Source organism: Hyaena hyaena, unplaced genomic scaffold (genome assembly GCF_003009895.1).
Source record: "Hyaena hyaena isolate Hyena2069 unplaced genomic scaffold, ASM300989v1 scaffold_747, whole genome shotgun sequence".
Lineage (NCBI taxonomy): Eukaryota > Metazoa > Chordata > Mammalia > Carnivora > Hyaenidae > Hyaena > Hyaena hyaena.
The window spans coordinates 609,955-637,935 of NW_024081379.1; the positions used below are offsets into that span (position 1 = coordinate 609,955).

The 27,981-nt window shown below is 39.6% G+C and overlaps 1 protein-coding gene across 2 annotated transcripts in view; it reads right to left on the reverse strand.

The window, feature by feature from the left end:
- CNTNAP5 (contactin associated protein family member 5) overlaps nt 1–27,981 on the reverse strand; it is an 802,816-nt gene that overhangs the window by 584,520 nt on the left and 190,315 nt on the right. For both annotated transcript variants that reach the window (XM_039218226.1, XM_039218225.1), the window contains exon 3: nt 20,007–20,200. In XM_039218226.1, coding sequence (XP_039074157.1) covers nt 20,007–20,200 — 194 coding nt within the window. The remainder of the gene's footprint in view (nt 1–20,006; nt 20,201–27,981) is intronic.

Consider the following 27,981-nt stretch of genomic DNA (forward strand, 5'->3'; position numbering starts at 1 on the left):
GAGTTTGACCCGGGGCTCAAACTCATGAACCATGAGATCATGACCCGAGTCAAAGTCAGAGGCTTAACTGAATGAGCCACCCAGGCACCCCATGTGAGACAATGCTTTTATCTAGTGGGAGAAGGTTAAGGAATCTACATCAGTAGTAGAACAAATTGCAAAGCAAGCCTGTACCTCTGGAAGTCAGGCAAAAGTCAGTATTTTGATGGACTCGTTTTGACTGGACAGCCAACCCACTCTGAAATGAACAACCACTGCTCTGCTATTACCTAGCATTGCAGGACTAGATGTTGATGAACGGCTCTGGAGAGTGTGGGCCTTCAGCGAGACACCTATCATAAGATGTCATCCTCAGCCAAGGTCCCCCCAGTTTTAATTTGAAACGATCCCAAAATGATTTTCCCGGGAACCGATTTAAACAAAATGTCAGTGACTATATAAATCTGCTCGGCGTTCAATCTCTGGCCCTCCAGGGGGGTTGCCTTGTGTCTAGACCCACTTACGTTTTCTGTCCTTCCTTAGTGACCTGTGTCTGTGCACGAGAATAGCAGATGTTTCATCCATCCTGGGACCAAGTGGAGCCGCACAGCCTCCCACAGGGCAATGCTCAACTGCTGAGAGCCTCGAAGGCGCCACTCTTGGCCCCTAGCACGTTGCGGGCAGCCTTAGGAATTGGCAAATGCCACTGGCCTAGAAAACAAACTGCGAACACAAACAGGGCTATTTTGTCTGCTTTTATCACCTTACATTTGAAGAAAAATAGGTGCCTTTTGGAAGTCTGACACAGTCTGGAGAAACAACCAAAGTTGTTTCAAATAAGGACTCGAAGATTGCTAATTTGTCTGCTTCTTAGAAGTCACAAACACTGGGGATGTCAATGGATTCACTCAGAATCCACTCAGAGGCAGCCCTGATAAATTCATAAAGATGTGAACTTTAAGGCACAGAGACATAAACTGCTGCTCAGGGTTGACAACGTGAGTCAGTCGCCGGCATTCATACTCAGATTTGCCTAAATCGGAAGTTCATGTCCCAAATCTGTTTGTAAAAGATAATTTTTTCAAGTGCTCTCCAAAGAGACTCAGATGAAACAATCTAACCCAGATCCAATTTGAGTCAAAAAATCCACCTTTCCTGAGAAATGGCGGCCACGCGTTTGGTGAGTGCAGTGTGACATACAGAGATATCAAATTGCTATGCTGTACACGTGAGGCTAATGTCACGCTGTGTGTCAACTATATTTCAACTTTAAAAATAAATAAAATAAAATAAAAAGCTGCCTGCTGCCAGCACTATCTTATCCGATAAGCAAATGTAGTTCTCTGTGGAAGACAATTAATTCAGAGCCCACTCTCTTTATTACTCTCCTGGCTATAAGGACCCTGGTAAGTAGTGCCCAATTACTTCCACAAAACAGCAATTTATGCTTTGGGTCTCATGTTTAAACAAAAATATCACATAAGTCATTGACCAATAGAGCAACGCATTCAACAAGGGTCATACTGATTAAAGAAAATGAAGACATTATGATTACTTCAAAACATTATTAGTGATTGCTGCTTTTTAATTAAGGAAGCTGGGGTGCCTGGGTGGCTCAGTCGGTTAAGCATCCGACTTCGGCTCAGGGCATGATCTCGCAGTCTGTGGGCTCGAGCCCCACATCAGGCTCTGTGCTGACAGCTCAGAGCCTGGAGCCTGTTTCAGATTCTGTGTCTCCCTGTCTCTCTGCCCCTCCCCAGCTCGTGCTCTCTCTCTGTCTCAAAAATAAATAAGCGTTAAAAAAATTTTTTAATTAAGGCAGCTGGCATGTCTGTGTCACAAGCAGGTAGCACTTGTGTTGGTTATGAATGAGTCATGTAATGGGAAGCACATGAGCCTTGAGCGCAGATGTCCCTTTGTCCAGTCCCAGCTCTGCTGTATGCATTAGGCTGGGTTGACAGTTAACTTCATGAGCCCTATGGTCTCATCTTTAGGTAGGGATCATCTTTCCCTTACATCGTTTATAAAAAGTTGTCAGCACGAGTATGGCTCATAACAGACACCCAATAGGTGTTGCTGGGGCCATTGTTTCAAATATGCTTTAAGACGGTTTCAGGCAAAAATACCATATCAGTATATCTATATCTGCATCTGTATCTGCAATCCCATCTAATAGTGCCTCTCATTTAAAAGTTACTTCCATGACAAAAGGTAGAGTCCAGCTTTGTCGTCATGTCCCTAAAGCTCTATGTCTATTTTTTGCAGTTCAATAAGACTTTGGCAATTAGCAATGAAACTTTACAGTAACTTGGCACAATTTATATATTGTTATTATAATTTATATATTGGTATCTAATTCCAACATCAATATTTTAATAAAATAAAAGTAAATAAGGCAAAATCATCTAAATCTTCTAATAACTGGCATAAAAACAAAAGATTCAGAAGAATTATATACTCTCCAGAATTTATAATTATAGAGAAATCAGGATGAAACATGCTAAGATTTAAAGATATGTATATGATATATATATATATATCATATATATACACACATATATAAAACACATACACTTATTTAAATTTATTTATTTTCATTAACAAAATTTTAATGTTTATTTATGAAAGAGAGAGAGAAGAGTTGAGCAGGGGAGGGTCAGAGAGAGAGGAAGAGACACAGAATCTGAAACAGGCTCCAAGCTCTGAGCTGTCAGCAGAGCCCAATGCGGGGCTGGAACCCACAAGCTGTGAAATCATGACCTGAGTCGAAGTCGGACGCTTAACCAACTGAGCCACTCAGGTGTCCCTGTAGCTATTTTTAAAACCTCTTTACGAGATCATAAGGAGAAAGATTTTGTGTTTTCTTACATGATAATTTAGCTTTCCATTGCACAACACTGACAAGGCCATTTATTGAGTAGTCATTTAGTTGTTTCAGAAATTATTCATTGAGGGACGCCTGGGGGGCTCAGTCAGTTAAGCGTCCGACTTCGGCACAGGTCATGATCTCACAGTCTGTGGGTTTGAGCCCCCCATTGGGCTCTGTGCTGACAGCTAGCTCAGAGCCTGGAGCCTGCTTCAGATTCTGTGTCTCCCTCTCTCTCTGACCCTTTCCCACTCGCTCTCTTTCTCTGTCTCTCAAAATAAAATAAAGACATAAAAAATTTAAAACAAAAAAGAAATTATTCATTGAGTGACAAATCCATGTCAAACACGTACTGTGGAATGAGGGAAGGGTGTATAGAGGGATCTGTAGAACAGATCAGAATTCCCCCCAGGGAAAGAGAAACCAGATGCAAGGGTGTCCAGTGTAGTTATCTCTCCAGAGATGTCTCAGAGACAAGCCTTGGGCATTACCTGGGAGTCCCAGGCATGCACGGACTGCTACCACCTCTAGCAGCAATAGTAGCCATTCATTTGTGGAGAGGAGTGGTGTAGAGGCAGCCGGCTTGGTAGGAAGGGGACGGAGGGACAGGCTCCACGTGGAGCCTGGCTGACAGGCACAGGATCTTCCCTCAAATTAGCTATTTGTGTGGGCGGCTCAGGGCACCCCTCCCAAGCGATGGCTTGGACCACCTCTGTATGCACACCTACACTCCTACATTCTCCCATGCCTGGGGCACACATGTAAACACAATGTCTGAAACACAACAGGATGCCTCACAGAAATAGGTGCTAGGTACGGAAAGGTGGGTGGGGAACAATCTGGACATCGAAACTTAAGATGGAAAGGACCCGCCCACTCAGAGTCAATGCAGCAGGTGTGTCTGGGACCTCTCTGCCCACACAGCGCTCCCCTTTTCCTTACCTGGCTGAGACTTGTTCCCATTCACAGAAGCTCCCACCCACAGGCAGCCGAGTTGTCTAAAACACAGCACTAACTTGTCCGTGCTTATCTGCTTGGCCCTTATCAGTTCCTTCCACTTTGTTCCACAGTCCATTAGTGGGACTTCGGCTGCTGATAATTGCAGTGGGTCATAAATGGGGACAGATAGGACGAAATTGCGGAAGAGCCATTGCAAGATCAAAATTCATAGCACTGATCCTACTGACAAGCCAGAAACTTCACGCTCTCATCTACATGCCCATCTGTGCACACCCTTCCACTGTGTACCTTTCCGTGCATTTATCTCTTGACATCCTCTTAATTTATTGCATGCAGAATGTGCCTAACAGATGCTTGATATCCTAAATTACAATCAGATAAGACAGGATGTTACAGGTCCATGATTCTTTGGTACAGATTTTTTTTTTTTTTGCAAGTGCATCTCCTTTCCCACCCAACAGAGCACCTATGATATCTGGGCCACAATAATTCAAGCCTGAGTTTTATGGGCTCCGTCTCTCTATGTCCAAAACTTAAAACCAAAACAAGACAAAAGAAAAGCATTACTCTTCTTTTATACAGACGTGTGAACTGATTTCCAAGGAATTCTTGAGTCCCTAAATTAGAGAATTATTTGTAAATCTAGAGTCTGGACAAATTTAGTGACGCCGTTCAGTTCCTTCTCTAATCCAGGTAGCCACTCCAGAGGCAGCCATGCCCTTGGTGACCTGGCAGTGGGAAGGAGGCTCCCCCCACCCCACCCCACCCACCGCCATGAACGGTTGTGATTGGTCAGGGATTTGAAACACAAGTTTAACTCCCGCTCACACTCAACTGTTTGCTTGTTCTCTCTCCTTTTTCCTATTAGCATGAAGGCAAACACAACTGGCGACCACACTTGACAGGAATCGAAACTTGTGCTGACTGTATTATGCTTTTTTTTTCCCTCTTTACTATCACCTGCTATCATTGTAATAATAAACTTAATGAATCCCGCTTTCTTTTGGACTTTTTAAAGAACACTTGAGAGGCTCTCAGCCTGCTGGAGGTCCCTGCCAGGCCTGGAATCCTTCCATCTGACTACAGCCAAGTAGGCACCCGGGGCTCCAGACTTTGGACCAGAGCCTTCTTTAGGCGTCAGTAACTCCCCCAGGCTCTTCCTCTCCTCTTCTGTCTGCTACCAGGACTCTTTGGCTAATTGTTTTTAATGAGCCTGGGTGGGTAAATATCTTTGCCTGTAACTGCAAGGAGATCTTACCTTCTCCACTGAGTATTTAGTTTATTGAAAAAAAAAAAAAAAAGCTGACGTACAAAGATTGCTTTCTATTTTGCGTACAAAGCTCAAAAGAATGAAAACTGAAAGCCGGTTTCCTGGGGTTATCTTCACCAGGGGCATCACACACACCTACCTTCAATAGTAAGAGCAACTGTATCTATCCTTTATTTATGTAGCACTGTGTACTGTTTACACATGTCAACCCATTTGCAGTTTACACAGCGGCTCTCTGAGCAAGGTCGCTGTCCAGCAGCACCTGCATTCCTTGGGGTTTTGTTACAAATTCTCAGCCCCGACCCAGACCTGTTGGATTGGAAACTTTGCAGGTGGGGCCTCACAATCCATGTCTGAAGCAATGGGGCACATTTTGCGGCACATTTTTTTTGAGACTCTCTCCATCACAGACCACATTAAGTAAGCACACTTATATACCCACTTTACAGAGGAGGACACTGAGCCTCGTATGTACTAAGTCATTTATCAAAGTCATAGGATTTCTAGCTGTCAGGCTTCAAAGATGGATATAATCTAAGGGGGAAAAAAGGAAAAATAGTCATGACAGTTAAAGACTAAATGAGGGGTGCTTGGGTGGCTCAGTTGCTTAAGCATCTGACTCTTATTTATTTTATTTTTTATGTCTTTATTTTATTTTGAGAGACAGAGACAGAGAGTGAGTGGGGAAGGATCAGAGAGAGAGGAAGACAGAATCTGAAGCAAGCTCCAGGCTCTGAGCTGTCAGCACAGAGCCTGGTGCAAGGCTTGAACCCATGGTCTGTGAGATCATGACCTGAGCTGAAGTTGGACACTTAACCAACGGAGCCACCCAGGCGCCCCTAGCATCTGACTCTTGATTTCAGCTCTGGTCATGATCTCATAGTTTGTGAGGTCAAACCCCTCATTGGGCTCTGCAAGGATAGTATGAAGTCTGCTTGGGATTCTCTCTCTCTCTCTCTCAAAAAATAATAATAATAAACATTTTCTAAAAAGACTAAATAAACAAAAGGAAGTTAATAGGATTTCTTCCTCTTGGTCATTATATCTCACTAAAGTAATTCAGTATATTCACATAAAAAAATCTAATGCTTTGCTCCATGTTAAAGTTGAGATATGAAGTTCAGTTTCTCTAAATCTACGGTGGAAGTCTCCAAAACCTAACTGGTTTATATATATAAGAAATACAATTATAAGTCAAGTTTCCTGTGAACAGCTGAGAATTTAAACAATAAAATTAATGTAATAGCAGTGGATTTAGAAGAATTAGTTGTAACCAGAACATCCTCCTTCCTTTGGTTATCAGCTGCTGGATTTCATCCCATTGCAAATGCAACCAGTTTGTAGGAGATTGCAAGCATCTGCTCTCCCCTAGAAAGTGTCCACGTGAATATTAATCCTGAAGATGACGTGTTGCCTCCCTGTCCACGTGATGAGTTTAAATGCCACATGTGGAAATGTGTGAAAGTATTTACTCCTTAAAGAGGCTAGACCCCATGTTGGGAAGTTCTCTGAAACACCTCGGCAAATTCTAACATTAAGAAAGGAAAACAGATGGGCATCAACAAGGAACTTTCAACGGCTACATGTGGAGCCAGAGGGCTGGAGGGAAGCCCGCTGATTCTGAGGTAAAGCCCAGCTGTTGCTTTCACAATGCGGGTTGGCCAGATGTGTCTTCTTCCTTTTTCTGCAGAGCCTCATCCAGCGATAAGAGAATCTAAGATCAGCGAAAAGTGCTCAGGATGAAATCATGGGGATGATTCATAAGGAATATCGAGCTTTGAGGAGCTTGTCAATTCTAAGCCAGATCCTTATGGAAACTCAGACGTTTTGTTATGTCTTTCTCATTGCAACACACAGGGCAGCCCATAACATAAAGAGTCCGAGTAGGGAAGTATAGAATAGGTGCAAAGGGCCTGGAAGTTTCTATATACATGCCTGCCATAGATGTGGAGAATTACTACAGAAAGGTTAAGTGATATTTCCAAAGTCATACAAGCAACCAATGTTGCAACTAGAACCTGACTCTAATCAAAACCTCGGCACTTCCCTGAACTGTTTGCTTCTGTTGGTCTGCTATGTGCTGATATCTTATTTTTGAACTGATGGTCTTTATTCAATTAGAGGCAAAAGTTGATACATGCTAACTTCTAAACTGAATTTTTAAAAATGTATCTATTTAGGGGCGCCTGGGTGGCTTAGTCGGTTAAGCGTCCGACTTTCGCTTAGGTCATGATCTCGCGGTTCGTGGGTTCGAGCCCCGCATCGGGCTCTGTGCTGACTGCCAGCTCAGAGCCTGGAGCCTGTTTCAGTCTGTGACTCCCTCTCTCTATGACCCTCCCCTGCTCACGCTGTCTCTCTCTCTCCTAGAAATAAATAAAAAAATATTTTTAAAAAATGTATCTATTTAAGTTCAAGTTAGTTAACATACAGTGAAGTATTGGTTTCTGGAGTAGAACCCAGTGATTCATCACTTACACATAACACCCAGTGCTCATCTCAACAAGTGCCCCCCTTAGTGCCCATCACCCATCTAGCCCATCTCCCCACACAACTCCCCTCCAGGAATCCACAGTTTGTTCTCTGTCTTTAAGAGTCTATGGTCTGTCTCCCTCTCTCTTTTTTTATTCCTATCTTTCCTTCCCTTCCTCTATTTTCATCTGTTGTGTTTCTTAAATCCCACATATGAGTGAAATTCTATGATATTGTCTTTCTCTGACTGACTTCTTTTGCTTAGCATAATACTGAAATTTTAGTAATGCTAACTATAAAATAAATACCTACATTAAAAGCTAATATGGACAATGTGTATGAGAAAGAGTCAAGGAGACTATTAACAAACCTTGAAAAATGTGTTTGATAGCATTTTCTGATATGTCTTTATTATCTAACAACAACAACAAAATCAACAAAGTGATTAACACATAATGACTTACTTTCTTCGTCTGTAGCTCAAGAAGGTATGTGTGTGCTAGTAGTCCATAATATCTAGCTAGCTCTGCTCGCCACGTTTATCTCATAGAATTGACCAGAGAAATCTTCTATCTAAATTTATTAATTCTGCATACCTCAGATGCATCATATACCCCTTTAAGATTTTGCTTAGAGCCACTTATCCCCCTGGGAGCATTCCTCCCTTCCTACAACTTTCTCCTACTCCTCCCATCTTACAGTCATTGAGTTAGTATTAGGCACACAACATTCTGTAGTTGCTGGGAAGCCAGAGTAACTTGAACACCATCCCTACCCTTTCAACTCATCTGTGTCCTTTTCACTCTTTATAGACCAGTGCACCTTTTTAAAGTTTTCTGCTCCTGGATGGCCATCAGTGCCACTTAAGCACACATGCTCTGTTGCAGTGTCATTTGCCTTCCTCTTGATGGCTCTGCACATTCATGGAAAGGATTAATCATACCTGAACACCCCTATTTATGCCCACACCTAGCATACTGTCTGGTGTATAATGAGAATTTAAAAGATATATGTGGATGGTAATGAGATTCTCACTCACAAATTGTTTTCTGAAATTGGTAGGCTTAAAATACTATATCAAGCACTGATCGATACTCAAGATATTCTAGACCAAATTGGCAAAATAAACGTGTATGAATCATGATGATCAGAGAGCCATCTTCCAGAGTTTGGAAGTCACTCAAGGATGAAATCAGGGAACTGATAACCTAAATGTATAATCCATTGTTTCAATTGACCTCTGTGTGAAAAAAGCGTTAGGCAACATATGCAAGCGCTTTATATTAAGACAGATGCCATAAAACTACAAGAAATCATAGACCACTTTATCATACAGGCCAAAGGATTCTTCAATAAAGGACTAGATGCCTGAAGTATTGGGAAGAGGCAACATGATATTTAGAAAAGAAAACTGTAACCTGAATATCAATAATTCACAGTAGTTTCAGAGGGCAATGATGGGCTAATGAGGTACCTGGAATCTTCCCTGTGATTATGGGCCCTCACTGAGCAGTCCTACTGTCATGAAAATTGCATCCATGAAGGAAAGGAATCAAAGCCTCCTGTTGTTAAAAGATTTGAGGGGCGTCTGGGTGGCTCAGTCGGTTAAGCATCTGGCTCTTGGTGTAGGCTCAGGTCATGATCTCACAGTTTTATGAGTTCAAGGCCCATATTGGGCTCTGTTCTGGCAGTGTGGAGCCTGCTAGAGATTCTTTCTCTCCCTCTCTCTTTCTATCTCTCCCCCAATTGTGCTGTCTCTGTCTTTCTCAAAATAATTAAACTTAAAAAATAAAAGTAAATGAAGATTTGAAGGACCATTCTGTATGGGAGGAGGTAGATATTTTCATGCCCACACTGCATGAGCATACAACTGAGGTTCAAAGTGTAAACACTTGAGGGAGACAGATTTGGGTTTTTTATACATCAGTCTCTCCCAGCTCTAGTTCTGATGATCTGCTTTACAGGATCATCAACAGAAGGCTTAGGCCAGTAAGCTAGTTGTAACCTCTTTCTGAAACACTTATGAGCACACCACTGACTTCAGAGCCACCAGAAGGAAGAATCTGAAACTAGCTGACAAAGATGTAATGTGTTAGGGATACATTCTGGACATCGCCATAACCACCAAGCTTTCCCACAAGGCTCATCATGCTGCTTTAGCCCCGATGGGACTTGACTTTTCCACTTTGGGTTAGCCTAGTGGGCTACTTCCCCACTGGACCAGAACCTGTCCTGATCTTATCCCAGTTTGCACCAGTCCTTTGTCTGAGAATACTGGGTCTTAATTCTTATATCATCAACCACTGTCTAAGGTATTATCTAGCAATTCAGGTGCTTAGGCTTTATGGACAGAGAGAATTGGGTTTCTTTCTTGGTCCATCACTTTATTACTTCTGTGATATGGACTAGGTTCCTTGGCCCTTCTAACCTTTCATTTTTTACCTGTAAAATAGAAATTCATTCAGATTACTAAGAATGTATTAGATACTATCTTTGGTAATCTTAGCCAAGGGCATATTCATCTTGAGTGCCAGATAGAATAGCTCCCCATTGCATTGGGCTTCCTAGAGTATAGACCCCAGATGAATCGATTCACAACAACCCTTTGGATGTATTCTAAACTGTTATTATTTCATTTTTAGGTGCCAGCCCTGCAAAGTCCCATGCTTTAGTAATGACTTCAATTTTTGAAGCTTCTTGTCTTACCCAGTGGTCCATATCACTGTGGCCCTTACATCCCTCATGAGAGAACCTTCTTATGTTATGGCAAACGGAATGATTAGAATGGTACCATCATAGAATATATGAGCGACATTAAGCAGAGGCTGATTATGAATGCCTAATTAAATGGAGATCAGAAAGAAGTAAGAGAACATGTAGGTAAAACAGACCACTAATATCCTCGTGGTCAATATTGATGAATCCATCAATAACAGATACTTGTCTAAAACCAGTACCTGAGAAGGTCTCATTAGATTATCTTTGGAAAAGACAAATAAAATAACTTTTCTGTAGAGATGAATACAGCTTTAACATTGATAATATGAGGAGTAAACTTAGGGGGAAAAGGGTAAATGATTAGAAGAAAGAAACTTGGAAATTCCAGGATTCTTATAGATTACTTCTAGTTCTCATTTTCTGTCATCTTCATAAATAAAACACAGTAGGGTAAGTGCAAAATTTATTGAAGTTTTTAGGAGACATTAAAGTCTCTAAGTAGGAAGGATTTAGAGTTGAGTTACAGAGTTTGTATGAACATTTTCATATATGTGTAAAAGTGGTCAGAAAAGGCAAATAATTTATTCAATATGTCTCAGGAAAAGGTATTTTATTTATAAACTAAACATGGTTGAGATGGGGGCTTGGAGGTCAGGTGTAAAATGATTTTGGGGGTTCTCTGTCTTTTGTACACTGTGGATTTCTGGTGCTGAAGTTCTTGAGTTTGGTAAAAGGGTAACAGATTTGGGATATATATCATTTTTTGCATGTGAAAGATAAAGGGTGATGTGATAAAGGATGATTTTTTAAGTGCGATAAAGGCTGATGCAATCTGGGGGCTATGACAATGGAAATTGACTTTGAGATGAGTGAAATGCACTTTTAACATGGACTGGCAGAGCCCAACTTAAAGTTGAAGATCTTATCAGTTGCTTGTTGCCCTGTACTAATGTACTAATAATTTTTAAATACTTGTGAGTCCAGTGACTGGCACTGATACCCTGATATGCTGCTGTAGCCAGAATGGGTATGAAACTTGCCATTAGAAAGGATATTGGAAATAAAACATAATATTTTGGAATCTTCCTATAAAGCTTTTGTGTCCATTCCTAATATACTTGGCATTGCTGATCTACCCAGAAACTCGGGGAATAAACAAACAGGCTCAAGGACAAGACAAGTAAAATTTTGCCTGAAATTTTATAATACATTGAAAGATGGAGAAATTCTGTCTTAGGTGAGAAGAGGAAACAATCCTAATTGACTTGTATCCAATCATGAGCAATGTGGATAGCGATTTAAAAATAGGACACTCTATATTAAAACACAAGTACAGTAGCTGTCTTTGAAATTTCCGAGTGATAAACATCAGAAAATAAAGGAAAGTGTCAAAGCACATAGGCAGGAAGCGTGTTGAAAACACTTACATGTTGTACATAGGAAACATAGATAGATTCATGAAGGGTATGAACATATACAAGAGGGACTCAGAACTGAAGCAATAATTCATGCATATATTTAAAAAAGTAAGTGTTTCTACAGGACTATCTTTGAAAATAACTGGTACAGGATTCTGGTCTGTGTGGATTTAATTAGAGTTCCCTTTGTTCCAAACATATTTATCCACTTTACCAAACATAGGTTAACATTGCTACTCAGAGTTAGAAACCTAATATTTGTATTTTTTAGCATGTCTATGAGCCAGCCAGGAAGAGATTTTAAATCTGCTAAGATTCTAAAATTGTTGCTAAGTTTGTCCCTGAGACCTTCAGACTTGATTATTTAATGTAGTGGGGAACCCTGGCTTGTTCATAAATCATGATTCATCTCCAAGCGGCTGCTTGGTGGCCTCATTCATGAACATTCCACTCAGTACCAGGTCAGAAATTCTTCAAAAGGAATTCTGAGGGCATAAACATTTGATATTGTGCATTGTATAGATAGATATATTTTCAGGATCCTCATTCTGAAATGAACTTTGTAAAATAAAATAAATCTCAAGGACTGGTAAATTGATATGCTATCCGTGGCATGTATTATGTTGTATTGTTTGTTAACTCAAGTTTAAAAAGCATCACAGACTCCACATCATCTGAAAATTGAAGATCTTCAAAAGATCATGTGAAAGTCTCATTCGAGAGATTCTCTACATCCATTATACATCATCCTTAATTAATTCAGAACTTGATGCTGATGTTTTTAGGTATTGACTTTGTATGAAAAGCTGAAGAAAACAATTTAGAGAGTTTTGTAAAAATCTCTTCTTGGCCCATTGCTCTCATCTTGTTTATCAGGCTTAATTTTGGTGCATCCATAATCTTACTTCTAAGTTTAAATTTGAAGTAAAAAGTAAAATGAATAAATAAAAATCCTCAAAGTAATCTATTCATCCAGTAGCATAATTTGGTGGAAATACTAATGAATATTATCTGTAAGTCAGATTTTGCTTATGTCTGTAAAGCATTTGGTAAAATACTGACTCTCTGTTTGATGGACATTCCTGAAGGATCTATACAGTTTTGGAGAGTTTGAGCATTATCTCTACCCTATGCAAACACAGTTTGATATTATTGCTGCATTCTCACCCATATTTTAGCAACATGTGAATTACACCATAGGACTTAACACTATTTATACAGAGTGGGTCCATTAAGGTAAAGTACATTTAAGGTAAGAAGAGTAAATCGATTTTGTTAAGCTTAAAAAATAATCAAGCATAGTAAAGGAGAAATAGAAGGTACAGTTTTGCAATCATATACATTTAGAAATAAATCTTTAATACTTTGGCACCACCAGTGATTGATTATGTGAGCTTGGATTGGTCTCTGTGAGCTTCATGCTTCTATATATTCTGTCTATGAGAGACTTACTTCAGAGGCAAAGCAGTACTGATTGAAAGTTAAGGGATGGAAAAAAAATCATTCCATGTAAATGGAAAGCAAAGGAAAGCTGATATAGCTACTCTCAATCAGACAAAATAGACTTTAAAACAAAGACTGCGATGAAAGAAAAAGAGGGGCAGCACATAAAGATAAAAAGATCAAATGAAGAAGATGTAACATAAATATCTATGCACCATGCATAGGACCACTGAAATATACAAAGCAAATATTAATAGACTTAAAAAGGATAAATTGACAACAATACAACAACAGTAGAGGACTTTAACACTTCACTTACATCAAGGGATAGATTATCCAGACAGAAAATCAATAAGGAAACATCAACCTTAAGTGGCACATTAAACCAAATGAACGTAACAGGTATAGATAGAACATTCCAGTCAAAAAGCAGCGGGATACACATTCTTCTTAAATGCACATGGGACATTTTCCTCAAGGTACATCACATTTTAAGCCTCATAACAAATCTCAGTAAATTCAAGAAAATTGCAATCCTATCAAACTTCTTTTCTGACTACAATGGTAAGAAACTAGAAATCAATTATAAGAAAAAACTATAAATACATGGAGATGAAACAACATGTTAGTGAACAACTGCTGGATCATAGAGGATATCAAAAGAGAAATAAAATACCTGGAGGCAAATGAAAACAAAACTATGACATACCAAAATATATGGGATGAAGCAACAGCAATTCTAAGAGGAAAGTTCATAGCAAGACAGACCGACCTAAAGAAACAAAGGAATCTCAAATGAACAATTTAACTTCATAACTAAAGGAGCCAGAAAAAAAGAACAAACCAAGCCCCAAATTAGTAAAAGTAGGGATATAATAAAGATCAGAGTGGAAATAAGTGCAATAAAAACTAAGACAAACAAATAAACAAACATACCAATAGAAAAGATTAATGAAACTAAAAACTTCTTTCTTTATTATTTTTTAATGTAGTTTATTATCAAGTTAGTTTCCATATAACACCCAGTGCTCATCCCAGCCAGTGCCCTCCTCAATGCCTATCATCCATTTTCCCCTCTCCCCCAGCCACCATCAACCCTTGATTTGTTCTCAGTATTTAAGTCTCTTATGGTTTGCCTGCCTCCCACTCCGTAACTGTTTTTTCTCCTTCCCCTACCCCATGGTCTTCTGTTAAGTTTCTCCTGATCCACATATGAATGAAAACATATGGTATCTGTCTTTCTCTGCCTGACTTATTTCACTTAGCATAATATCCTCAGGTTCCACCCACATTAATTCAAATGGCTAGATTTCATTCTCATTGCCATGAGTATTCATTCATACTCATTGCCATGTAGTATTCCATTATATATATATATATATATATATATAATGTATATATATATACATAAAATATGTGTATACATATATACATATAAAACTTTTATACACAGAAAAACTTAGTTCTTTTCTTTTAAAGTTTACTTGTATTTGAGAGACAGAGAGGGACAGAGCATGAGCAGTGAGGGGTAGAGAGAGAGGGAGACGCAGAATCCGAAACAGCCCCCAGGCTCTGAGCTGTCAGCACAGAGCCCAACGTGGGGCTTGAACCCACAACTCTGATATCATGACTTGAGCTGAAGTTGGATGCTTAACTGACTGAGCCACCCGGGCGCGCCCCCCCCAAAAAACCTGGTTCCTTAAAAGGATTAGCAAAATTGACAAACCTTTAGCTAGACTCACTATAAAAAAAAAGAGGGGGTGGCTCAAGTAAAATCAGAAATGAAGGAGAAGTTACAACTTATACCACAGAAATAAAAGGGATTGCAAAAAGGCTACCGTGAACAATAAATGCCAACAAACTAAAAAACCTAGTAGAAATGGATAAATTTATAGATACTTAGAATCTTCCAAGACTGAACTATGAAAAAATAGAAAATCTGCATAGACCAATTACTATTAAGGAGATTAAACCAGTAATCAAAAATTTCCCAACAAACAGAAGTCCAGGACTAGATGACTTCATTGGTTAATTCTACCAAACATTCAAAGACTTAAACCTACTCTCAAATTTCCAAAAAAAAATAAAGAGGAGGGAATACTTCTAAACTCATTTTACAAATCCAGCATTACCCTGATACCCAAACTGGACAAGGACAACACAGAAAAGAAAATTATAAGCTGGGGCCCTTGGGTGGCTAAGTCGGATGAACGGCTGACTTCAGCTCAGGTCAGTATATCTCACAGTTCGTGAGGTCGAGTCCTGTGTCAGGCTCTGTGCTGATATCTTGGTGCCTGGAGCCTGCTTCAGAGTCTATGTCTCCCTCTCTCTCTTCCCCTCCCCTACCTACATTCTGTCTCTCTTTTCTCTCCCTCTCTCAAAAATAAACGTTAAAGAAATTTTTTTAAAAAAGTAAGAAAATTATAGGCCAATATCCCAAATGAACATAGATGTAAAAATCTTCAACAAAATGTTATCAAACCAAATTTAACAGTTTATTAAAAGGATCATGCATCTCTGTAAGTTAGAATTTATTACAGGGATGCAAGATTCAACAACTACTAATCAATCAATATAATACACCACATTAACAAAAATGAAAGACAGAAATCATGTGGTCATCTCATTAGATGCAGAAAATGCATTTGATAAAATTTAACATCCATTTATGAAAAAGTGGCATAGTGGGAATGTACCTGGACATAATTAGGGTCATCTGTGACAAACCCACAGCTAATATCATGTTCAACAGTAAAAAGCTGAAAGCTTTTCTTCTAAGATCAGGAATAAGACAAGGATTTCCACTCGTCCCACTTCTATTCAACTTAGTATTGCAAATCACAGCCATAGCAATTAAACAAGAAAAAGAAATAAAAGGCATATAAGTTGGAAAGGAGGAAGCAAAATGGTCACTATTTTCAGATGACCTGATAGTATATATATAAAACCCCAAAAACTACACCAAAAAATACGTTAGAACTAATAAATGAATTTAGTAAACTAGCAGAATACAAAGTCAATATGCAAAAATCATTCATATTTCTACATACTGTAAAAGTATCAGGAAGAGAAATTTTTAAAAATCCCGATTACAACTGTATCTAAAAGAATAAAATACCTAGTAAAAAAATGAACATAGGAGGATAAATATTTGTACATTTAAAAGTATAAGACCCTGATGAAAGATATTGAGGACAAAAATAAATGGAAAGATATTTCATGCTATGGATTAGAAAAATAACTATTGTTAAAATGTCCATCTTACCCAAAGCAATCTACAGATTCAATGCAATTCGTTTCAAAACTCCAATGACATTTTTCACATAACTAGAAGAAAGAATTCTAAAATTTATATGAAACCACAAAAGACCCCAAATAGCCAAAACAATCTTGAAAAAGAGCAAAGCTGTAGGCATCATATTTCCTGATTTCAAACCATAGCTAAAAACCTATATTAATAAAAATATGGCATGGTTTGGCATAAAAACAGATACATAGATCACTGGAACAAAAGAGAGAGCCCAGAAATGAACCACACATATATGGATAATTTATTTATGACAAGGGAGCAAAAATATACAATGCAGAAAAGATTACGTCTTCAATAAATGATGTTGGGAAAACTGGACAGCTACATGCACAGGAATGAAGCTGGACCACTATCTTACAACATACAGAAAAATTAACTCAAAATGGATTAAAAACTTATATGAAATGCCTGAATCAACAAAAAGAACTGGAAGAAAATATAGATTGTAAGTTCTTTGAAATTAGTTGTGTGTATATGTTTGGGGGATCTGACTTTAAGGCAAGAGCAGCAGAAACAAAAATAAACAAATAGGACTTTAAAAAGCTTCTATATAGCAAAGGAAACCATTAACAAAACCAAAATGCAACCTACTGAAAGGTAGGATATTTGGAAATCATATATCTGATAACAGGCTAATATTCAAAATATATAAATAACTCATACAACTCAACAACAACAGCAGCAACAATAAAAACAATTTGACTTGATGAGGGGCACCTGGGTGGCTCAGTCGGCTAAGCCTCCAGCTTCGGCTCAGGTCAGGTTCTCCTGTTCATGGGTTTGAGTCCCACTTTAGGCTCTGTGCCCACAGATTCTGTATCTCCCTGTCTCTCTGCCCCTCCCCCTCTCATGCTCTGTCTCTCTCTGTCTCAAAAATAAATAAAGCATAAATTTTTTTAACTTTAAAAAAACAATTTGCTGAAAACATGGGCATAAAATCCGAATGGACATCTTTCCAGAGAAGATATACACATGGTCAATAGGCACATGAAAAGATGCTCAACATCACTAATCATCAAGGAAATGAAAATCCCAACCACAATAAGATATCACTTTACACTTGTCAGATAATAACACTTGTTATTATCAAAAAGACAAAAAATAACAAGTGCTGGGAAGGACGTGAAGAACAAGCAATTTTCGTGGACTGTTGTTGTGAGTGAAAACTGGTGTTGGCACTATAGTAAATATCATGGAGGTCTCCTCAAAAAAATAAAAAATAGAATGACCATATGATCCAGCAATTCCACCACTGGCTATATACCTGAAAAAGATGAAAATGCTCATTCAAAAAGATATGCACCCCTATGTTCATTGCGGCATTGTTTATAATAGCCAAGGTATGCTAACTATCGAAGTGTCCATCAATGCATGAATAGATAAAGAAGATGTTGGACACACACACACACACACACACACACACAGAAGAATACTCAGCCGTAAAAAAGAAGGAAATCTTGCCATTTGCAACAACATGGGCAGACCATGAGGGATTTATGCTAAGTAGCTTAAGTCAAAGAAACACAAATAGCATACGATTTCACTTACACGTAGAATTTAAATCTCAAAGCAAACAAACAAAACAAATGAAACCTAGACTTATAGGTACTGAGAGCAGATGGGTGTTGCCGGAAGGGAAGGGGTTGGGGTATGGACAAAATGGGTGAAGGAGGTAAAGAAGTACAATATCCCAGATATCAAATAAAGATGTCATGGGGGTGTAGAGTACAGCGTGGAGAATATAAACTATAGTATTATATGAAAAATAATGCTGTATGGTGGCAGATGGTAACAAGACTTATTATGGTGATCATTCTGTAATGTACACACATGTTGAATCGTATGTCGTATATCTGAAACAAACATAACATTACATGTCAGTTAAAAAAATTACATGTCAGTTATACTGCAATAAAAATATTTAGACAGAAATAACTCGAAACTGCAATTCATTCTAAGAAACGACCAGTTCTGATCGAAAATGCCAAAGAAAATAAATAATCCCACATCTCTTTATCCCTCTAATGTCAACATAAAACCTTAAAACTGTTGCCCAAAATGGAAGGTGTGCTTATTTCTCATCTTGAACTAAAAGAAAGCAAAGAAACCTATAAAATTGTACAGGGGCTTCAAAATTGAGCGAAAAAATAGAAAAGTCCCCGAAAGCCTATTTCTTAAATGAAGAAAACTCATGCTTTCTGAAAATAATACAACCTAATATTACAGGCAACCCAGAGTAAAGATACAATAACACCATTCTCATGATGCAATCTGCCATGACTAATCCTAATCCTCAATTTACTGTTGTTTTCAATTAGCAATATTATTTAGTAGGAGGTTAACAAAAAGCAATAAACATACAGACATTTTTCTTTCCAATGAAGCAGGGCCAACATGGAAAAATGTAGACAACAGCAATTTGAAACTCTACTTGGAATTAATTTCATGGGGAAAGCAAGTAAAGAGACTATGGGAAAGACAGATAATTCTATCAGTTGTCAAATCTTCCTATTTTCCTCACATTGGGAGAAAAATATTTGGAGATGTTTTCCCCTAAATTGTAAGCAACACAAATGAATACATTATTTTGTTCAGTGCATGAGTTTCTGAAGCTTCCTCCAGATATCTCCTGCTCTGTGCTTCTCCCTTTTTTTTTTTTTATTTTTAAAATGTTTTATTTATTTCTGAGAGAGAGACAGCAATGGAAGGTCAGAGAGAGAGGGAGACACAGAATCTGAAACACACTCCAGGCTCTGAGCTAGCTGTCAGCACAGAGCCTGATGTGGGCTCGAACCCATGAACCGCAAGATCATGACCTGAGCCAAAGTCAGACGCTTAACCTACTGAGCCACCCAGGCACCCTTCTGCTGCCCTTTCTAACCTCAGCCTGGGACAGCCTTTCACTAACACAAGAAGGTCAAGAGGTTGGGCCTTGGGGTTGGGGAGGAAAGTTCTTTTTCACCACTTGGAGCAAGCCCACCTTCACTTCCTAGCTGCTGACTGTTTATAATGGCAGAATGATTTTACAGTTTGTATTCGCCTTGTATTTTTAAACCTTTTCATTACTTTCCAATCTTGAATACAGGCTGTTGAGCACAGTGGTTTTAATGTCAGACTTGATTACAGATTCTGATGCCAAGATTTAGGAATTGTGCAACATCAGTCAAATTATGTAACTGAGCCAGTTAGTTGGGTCACTACAATGTATGCAAATGACCCAGTAAAGTGAGTAAAGAAATACATACTCAGTAAATCAATACATTCCCATGAACAGTCAGATTCATAGAGTATCCTTTGGTTTTTATAGATGAAGGAACGGAGGCCCAGTCAGTGAATACTCAAGTTACCAGAAGAGGAGGAAAACACTAAACTTTTTGCAATAGACATCCTAATTTCCCTTGGAGCGAGAGCCATGCTAGAAACAGGACCCATGTAAGGTCTAATTATTTCTGAATGGGTACTCAACAGTTGCTAAGCTACCAACAATCCAAATATAAGAAAATGATAGAAATGCTCACTGGTTACCATTATCATATCTCAATTTTATTCATCAGAAGAGAAAAGATGTCCTACCCAGATGCTGTCTTCTTGCTTGTACTGTTTCCAGTTGCGTCCTGTGTCACTGAACATCAGGCTATAACTCGTCACCCAGTCAGAGCTTCCGTATCTGCCCTGCGTGGCCACTGCTGTAATCTCCACTCTGTTTCCCAGGTCCATCTGGAGCCACTGCTGAGCATTGGAATCTGCTGGGGACCAACCACCAGTTCCTGGAAGAAGATCAGAGAGAGTGGGTTGTGGTACCATCTCACGGGGCCACGCCTTACAGCTCTGAAGGAGACATGAAATGGTGTTCCTCTGAAATGTCTCTACCCCCCAACGTGCCCCGCTCATCCTTGCTGGGCTCAGTTTCCATTCTCTTCCATCCTATTCCCTCTCATGCTTCAAGATTCATCTCAAATCCATGCTATTCCTTCCATAAGTCTTCAGGTCTTTCCTCAGTCACTACACTTACTGTTTTCTGGATTCCTGGTAGAATCGGCTTTATTTCTTTATTTTTATTTGCTTACTGCCTTAACCTTGTAACATGCTTTCTACCCTCTGCCTGACTGACATCTCATTCTTTCTTTTTTTTCATTCTTTCATCCCCCCCTGTGTTTTCTCTGCACCTACCATGGGCCAGGTTCCTTCCCCCTACTTCTTTTGCTGTGGCTACAAAGATGAAAGATCAGGGACTATATCCTTGACTCTGCCTCATCTGTTTGACCAAGGTTCACTGAGCACCTGGGGCATTCTTGGCACCAAAGAGAGAAAGACATACAGAAAAAATATGCAATGTGATGTGACAAGAAGCCTTATGAAAGGCAAACACAACAGGAGAACACAGGACAGAATGCCTTCCTAGGTGATCGGAAAGTCCTATACACAGGGACAATGGAGTTGAAAGCTTAAAGCAAATATGACCTTTTTTCAGGCAAACAAGGTTAACTAGTGGAAACGTTGGTGGAATCAGCCAGGCAAAGGGGAACATCATATGCAAAATCTCAAAGGACATGAGAGAGTGGGCCGCATTTCTGAATCATCATGGGATTCCATATACTTGACACCCAGGAACATTCTTACGTGTGACAAAAGCCTTTGGGCCCAACATTTCATTATTTGACACTTGCAGAAGATCAATATTAGCTCTTGCTTAGTGGGAAGACCATGGCCTCAGTTTTCTGTTTTCATTTCACATCAGAATAAAGAAGTCAATAATCGTTTTTACTGAGCCAAGAGTTCACAGACCTTCTGAATCCTGAGTGGGAGCTATGGAAGAGTGTGTATGCCATGGGTGGGGACAAGATGAAAACAACACGTCTGTTAGGCACCTTGTTCAGAGCATCGAGTTGTGGGAGTTAATTAAAATTTTAAATTAGAAGACTTAATCAATAAATTCCTTTTGATCTCAGCCTGTGTCATTGAAATTCATTTTAGTAATGTCCCAGTCAATGGGAATTCTCCTTGGTAACCAAGAACTTTTCTTAGCCCCGCATGCTCAGTGCAGACAGCCTCTCATCGATGGGAGCGAACATGCAGACACAGGAGACAAACGACATGAGGTGGACCCTACTTTGGTCACAAGCACATCCTACAAGTTGTGGGTTGATTTTCTCCTAATTAAGAGCTCCTGCTCTTAAGATTTGAAATGAAATCTTAAGAGAAAGGAAGAGAAGGAATGTGCTCAGCATCTACTGTAGAATGTATTCTATTAAATATTTTGAAGACATGAATACAGTGGCAGATACGGGTGATTTCCCTAATATCCATTCTGTCTTCTTCTGTAGTGGTTGTGAGGCTTAATTTCATTGTTCAGCCTTCTACACTATTATAGTTATAGCCGCATAGATGGCTATAGTTCTCTCCAATAAAAATGTGACTAGGAAAATGTTCCCGCTTGCAAGCCAACGAATCTCTTTCCCTTCTACTGATGGATGCAGTTGGCACCAAGGCCCTAACTGATGGCAAAATGACAGCATGGAAAAGGTCTGGAGGAAAGCATCTGTCTACTTAAATGCCTGCCCTATATTATAATATGAACAAGAACTAAACAGCAATGCCGTTTAAGACACTGATTGCACCTTGGAATTTGTTTGATATTGCAGTTGAGCCTACTTTAATGCACACATAATATCCTGTGAGATAAAGAGCACAATTCTCATAATATACTCAAGGAGACCAAGATCTAGCAAGTTTAGAACACCTGGCACTCAGGATTCAAGCATAGCTCTTTAAGGCTATTATGTAGCAGAAAAAAATGTGTCTAAAAATCCAGAAAACCAATAAAGAAGGAGAGGCATTTGAGCAGAGATTCGAGGCACCAGATCCAGAATGACATTTTTATCAACCAGCTCTGTCTTCATGAACAGGTCCACAATTCCCAGTCCGGACTACCTTCTTTCAACTTCTCACAACTGACAGGGAGGCTTAAGAAGAGCTTTTACATTTCCAAAAAAAGTCTAAAGTGATTCTGAACCGGCTCTTTATTTCCATTCAATTTCTCCTCCTGTCCATTTCATGATGCCTCTTTCTTCTTAAGTAAAAGAAAACAAAGTTGTATAAGCTATATGATCTCAACAGTATTAAAATGTGATAGGAGAGAAATGTGTATGGTGATTCTTCTGAGTGATGAAAATATGAGTGATTCCATCCTTTGATGCCTGTAACATATTTTCTCTTATCAGCATGTCTTTCTTACATACACTGAGACTCACATTATTCATATTTATGGGGTTTATTGCATAAAGAATACGTACAACAATTTGGCAGCTGTGGTATAATATGGAACTTGTGACTTTCCGTGTGACCATCGCTATTTTTGAAATCAAAACAGTCAAATATTAACTATTTTCTCTTTTATCCAGACTTTCTAGTCATGCTTTAGGGTTTTTTCTTCATTTATTCTAATTATTATTATCATACTCATATATGATAAGAATGTATGTTAAGGATGGAAGAAAGAAGGGTGCCTGGGTGGCTCAGTCACTTAAGCATCTGACTCTTGGTTTTAGCTCAGATCAAGATCTCACAGTTTGTGAGTTTGAGTCCCGTATTGGGCTCTGTGCTGATGGTGTGGAACCTTCTTGAGATTCTCTCTCTCTCTCTCTCTCTCTCTCCCCTCCACCCATGCTCTCTATATCTCAAAATAAATAAATAAACTTTTTTTTAAAAAGGATGGGAGAAAACAAAATGACAAGAAATTCTCCTTGCCAACTTGCAGAACATAACATCACAAAAGACTGACCAAAACCCAAACCAAACCAAACCAAAATAGGGAGAATTAATGGTAAAGTTTTTTTTTTTCAAATTCGTCTAAAAAAATCAAGTCTCCCTTTTGCCCACAGTAAAAACCTTAGCTTATGAACCACCCTGACATTAACCAAAATGGAATTGTTGCTGTTCACCTTCATTAACACATGGAGTTAAAAATGTTCCAAACCCAGATGCTTCAGCCTACCCTCTTAAAACGGAGGGCCGCTATCTGGGTGATAATTGCCAAGGACTCTTTCCCTGCTGGTGAAGATGCTCCCTGCATTACAGCTAATCGGCCAAGTGCCCAGGGTTGCCATGGTTGCTATGGGAAACATTCTGTTTCTTGCACCAAACAATAAATGTGTTTTCAAAATGATGAGAGAAGCCTGAAGATACTATTTGCAGTTACTCTAAGGACACACCAGCCCACACTAGCTTTCTGTTTCTGAATCATTCTCTAAATCGGGGGTGTCACATACACACAGATACCTGAGTTTGGCAAGTCAAAGGTGTGAACTAAAGCAGTGTTGCCTGTAATTGCGGCTAAGGTATTCATGATTATTAACTGCAATTCTCACAGTCCTTGCAGTTTAAATGTAGAAGAATTTAATGCAAATATAAGGAAGATTTTGATTTTAAAGGAAACACACCTTTAGATTTCTTATATCATCTAATTTTCCAATAGATTTCAAACATGGGATCCTGCATGATTTCAATGCTGTATCTCAGTTTATTCCTAGCACAGCCCGGGCCCCATACTCTACCTTTGCATTATGTGACTTTGGTGGAGAGGATGAGGGGAAAAGGAGATTATGGACCAAAAGCCGAGACACCTGATTCAAGGCACAGTTCTGCCCCTGAGGTGAGACTGGATGAGAAATTGCCATAGGTGTTCCATTATCAGAAACACCTTGAGGCCTGGCAAAGATGATAATATACATCCTTGGGCCTTCTCATTGATAACATAATCAGAAGCCTAACCTGAGAATCTGGTTTTGTTTTTAGAAAGGTTTTTCTGACATGCTGAATGGTTCGGGAAAAACTCGATGAGACAGCTTCTACAGTTTCCATTCTAATATTTTATGGAAAAGAGTTACTTTATTTATCTGTTTAGTGGGCCACCATAGCTTAAATCCAAGACACTAGTTTTGATGAGCAAAAATAACAATAACAAATAACCACATGAAATTGCCTCCAGATCTAAAATGGACACCCCTCTCTAATTTGGCCCCCAACTCCTCACACCAAACACAAAGGTGTCGATAAATTGAGACTTAAAATTGCCAAGGAAATCTGAAAACGCGTGAATTGGGAAATATCCATCTCTGTTCTTGCTTCAATAGTTATTATCACTCCTAATCAATTCTAGTGTTCCTTCTCATTATGCATGTCCTTGGAGTGCTCATCATACACACTATAATCTAACAGATGGTCCTTGCTCAGTGCTTAGCACCATCCTGTGCACTTGGCACCCAAGGACTCATTTATCTTCACAGTAGCTCTCCACCATAGATATTAAGTATTATGATTATGTCCATTTTACAGGTGGGGACACTGAGGCCAGGAAGGTTGGACAGCTTTTTCAAGATCACACAACTAGTAAGTGGCAGAACAGAGGATTCAAATTCACAAAACCAGGACTCAGAGCCCAATCTCTGAACCATTTGGCGACACTGCCTCTCCACAGGATGGCCAGAGGGCCCTTTCTTCTCCAAAACAGCAACTATCACTAGAAACATAATTTATTTCCCATTCTGTTTTCAATAATTCACCCACTTCCCATAGCAATAAGCAATAGATTTTTAAATTTCCATTTACAAAAGAATAAAGCAGCCTCAAAGAGTCAACCCGCTTATGGTGGGAAGAGACTGTTCTCCAACTCAACCTTCTGAGGTCTCATCGATGCCTCTCCTTCATGGAGAATTCTCAACAGGTTTAAAGTAAGACAAGAGAGGCACGTCTTCTGACTCCCAGCCAGCATCCTTCTCAGCCCTTGACACCGTGATGCTTATTCCCTACTTCACATGCCAGGAGAAGCTTGAAGCATGAAGCAGAATAACTGGCAGAATGCAGAAATTCCCCAGTTTCTACACTTATTACCACTTTTAACTCAGAGAAGGAAATGAGAGTTGATTGAGGTCACACACTAGAAATGGGTGCAAAACAGATTATATAGAGGCCTCTGCTCAGCAAAGTTTTACAACTATCATTCAAAAAGAGAGCCCCTTTAGAACAAGACCAAGAGAAAGGTAGAATAGTCCCATACATGGCATTTTCACACCTAATCTGTTTGAAGCACACAGCCAATAAAAAAAAAAGAAAACCTAAAATAAACCCTATAGGGAATAGGTTTCTTAGGCACCTGCCCTCCCCCAGATTTACTCAAAGCCCTAAAAAACTACAAGTACATTGTCACAGATGAGAGGCAGTTTAGCTTGAATTACTAGCTGCATCATTAATTATTAAATATGTGGTGCCTGTGTGAGCAAAGCTTCAAGTGTTTTAGGGGACAAAACTGCCCAGTGATGGTAAGGAGTAAGGCAGAGAGACTGTCCCATAAATATGTAACATCACACGTTATGGGTAAGAGTGACCATGACATTTGCAAACTTCTCCAGAGTGCTCAGGAGGGCTTCCTGCATCCCCAATCACAGCACTGTTATCACCTGTTTGTAACAGTACCTCTGGCTAGTCAGGGACTCTTTTTTTTTTTTTTTTGTTAATTTTTATTTATTTATTTTGAGAGACAGAGAGTAAGTGGGAAGGGGCAGAGAGAGAGAGGGAGAGAGAGAGATCAGACCATGCGATCCAATGTGGAGCTGGATCCCATGAACTGTGAGATCATGACCTGAGCAGAAACCAAGAGTCTGTCACTTAACCAACTGAGCCACCCAGGAGCCCCTGAGCAGGAACTTCTGAGGCTGGGGTGGGGGGTGATGTTGGACAGAAGACTGGACATCATCCTTCTGCTACTGAGCAGGTGTGGTGGGACCTGCGTGTCACAGGTTGGCCCTCCTACACTTCTATTTAGGAACATTTATTTGGAAAATGCAAGTAGGAATCTGACCAAATACCCTGTGTGTTTCAAAACAGATAAACCTGTATGAAAATGTGGAGTGGGCATATTTGAGGCCAGTTTGCAGAAAAGACCAAAAGTGATCATAAGACAAAACTCATCAAAGGGAAGGGAGAGTCTGGGTTCCATTCAGATCCATTCATGATAGAGGCTGCCTCAAAAGTCATGCCGGGGGAGTGGCTCTCTTGGTTTAGGTTTCCCGGAAGTCGATGATGAGAAATGGACTTGAGTGTAAGCAGCTCATTTGGGAACTGACCCCAGGAAGTTGGGTGAGGGGGATGGAGATGAAAGAGGGAATGAAGGAGGGGTGATTCATGGCACATCAGCAAGCCAGCCATTTCTGTGGATGAGCTTAATCTCACCCATGCAGGAATCACTTCAAGGTTCTATTACCAGATCATTACCATTCACAGGTTTTTTTGTTTTTTTGTTTTTTTTGTTTTTTTTTGTTTTACAAATAGTTTATTGTCAAATTAGTTTCCACATAACACTCAGTGCACAGGTTTTTTTATACTCCAGCTCAGTCAGGTATTGATGGAAACTGTTGGTGGGCCAGGTAGTCTTTAAAGCACAGAGAGACAGCCCTTTTGGGCAGAGAAGGGAAGGTGTAGTTGTTGGGGCTGGAAGCGGTTATATTGGGGATGTCAGGGTTCCACTCTGGTCTTCCTTAGCAGAGGGGTCCATACTCCAGAGATAGGTGCAGGCTGACAATTAGAACTGTCTGCCCCCTTCTCCAGAGATTTTCCCTTGTCCAAATAGAAGTGTTCTTGCCTGGGAAGTACCACTTCCTGGTTCTCATCTCAGGCAGTGATGAGCGGATACAACATTCCAAAAACTGATCTCATTGTCTCAAGACATGGCTGATATTTATGGTGCATTCTGCGGCCCAGAACTTCCTCTTGGCATTGGAAGGAAGCTGGAGCTCAGATGAGACCAAATTTCTTGCCAGCTTCCCCTCTGCCTTCCCTCACAGCCTGTCTCCAGAAATCACACCCCTAAAAATCATTTGAACAAGAAATCCCATCTCATCTCTTCTTCTAAGATGTTGCCCTTTTTCTGGAAGTGGTAAAGTCTAGGAGATATGGGTGCCGACAACCTTTGCTGCAGTGAGCATGCTTGGTCACACACCTGTGTGCCTGTGTTTAGAGGAGACAGCTGTATTATTACTCTGAAGGGTTCTAAAGCTTGTTACTCGCACAGTTCGACTGTGATGTCTTACAGTAAATACTTCCCTTGTGAAGAGTGGAGCCATTAAGGTCCTCATGGATTAGAAAAATATATCGGGCTGCCCATTTCACAGTTCAGAAGTTACACAAGAAGTGAGGGAAAGCAGCAGGAAGGCATTTGGGGTTTGGAAATTTTGGAGTTCAGTCTCAAGAAGGATATCTCACATTGATGCCCCTTTACAAGGTTGATTCATGAACACATAAAAACATACAGGTGAGAAGGTCTTGTATATAAAACTTGAAAAGACCCTAGTGCTATACTGTTCCATGTGATACCCACTAGCCAGATGTAGCTGCTTAAATTTAAATTAGCTTAACCTAAAGTTTCAATTCTTACACAGCCACATTTCCAAAGCCATCTGTGGCTAGGGGCTACCTTGTTAGACAGCACAGCTAAAGGATAGTCCATTCTTGTGGAAATTTCTATTTGCTAGCATTGTTCTAGAACTTCTCTTAT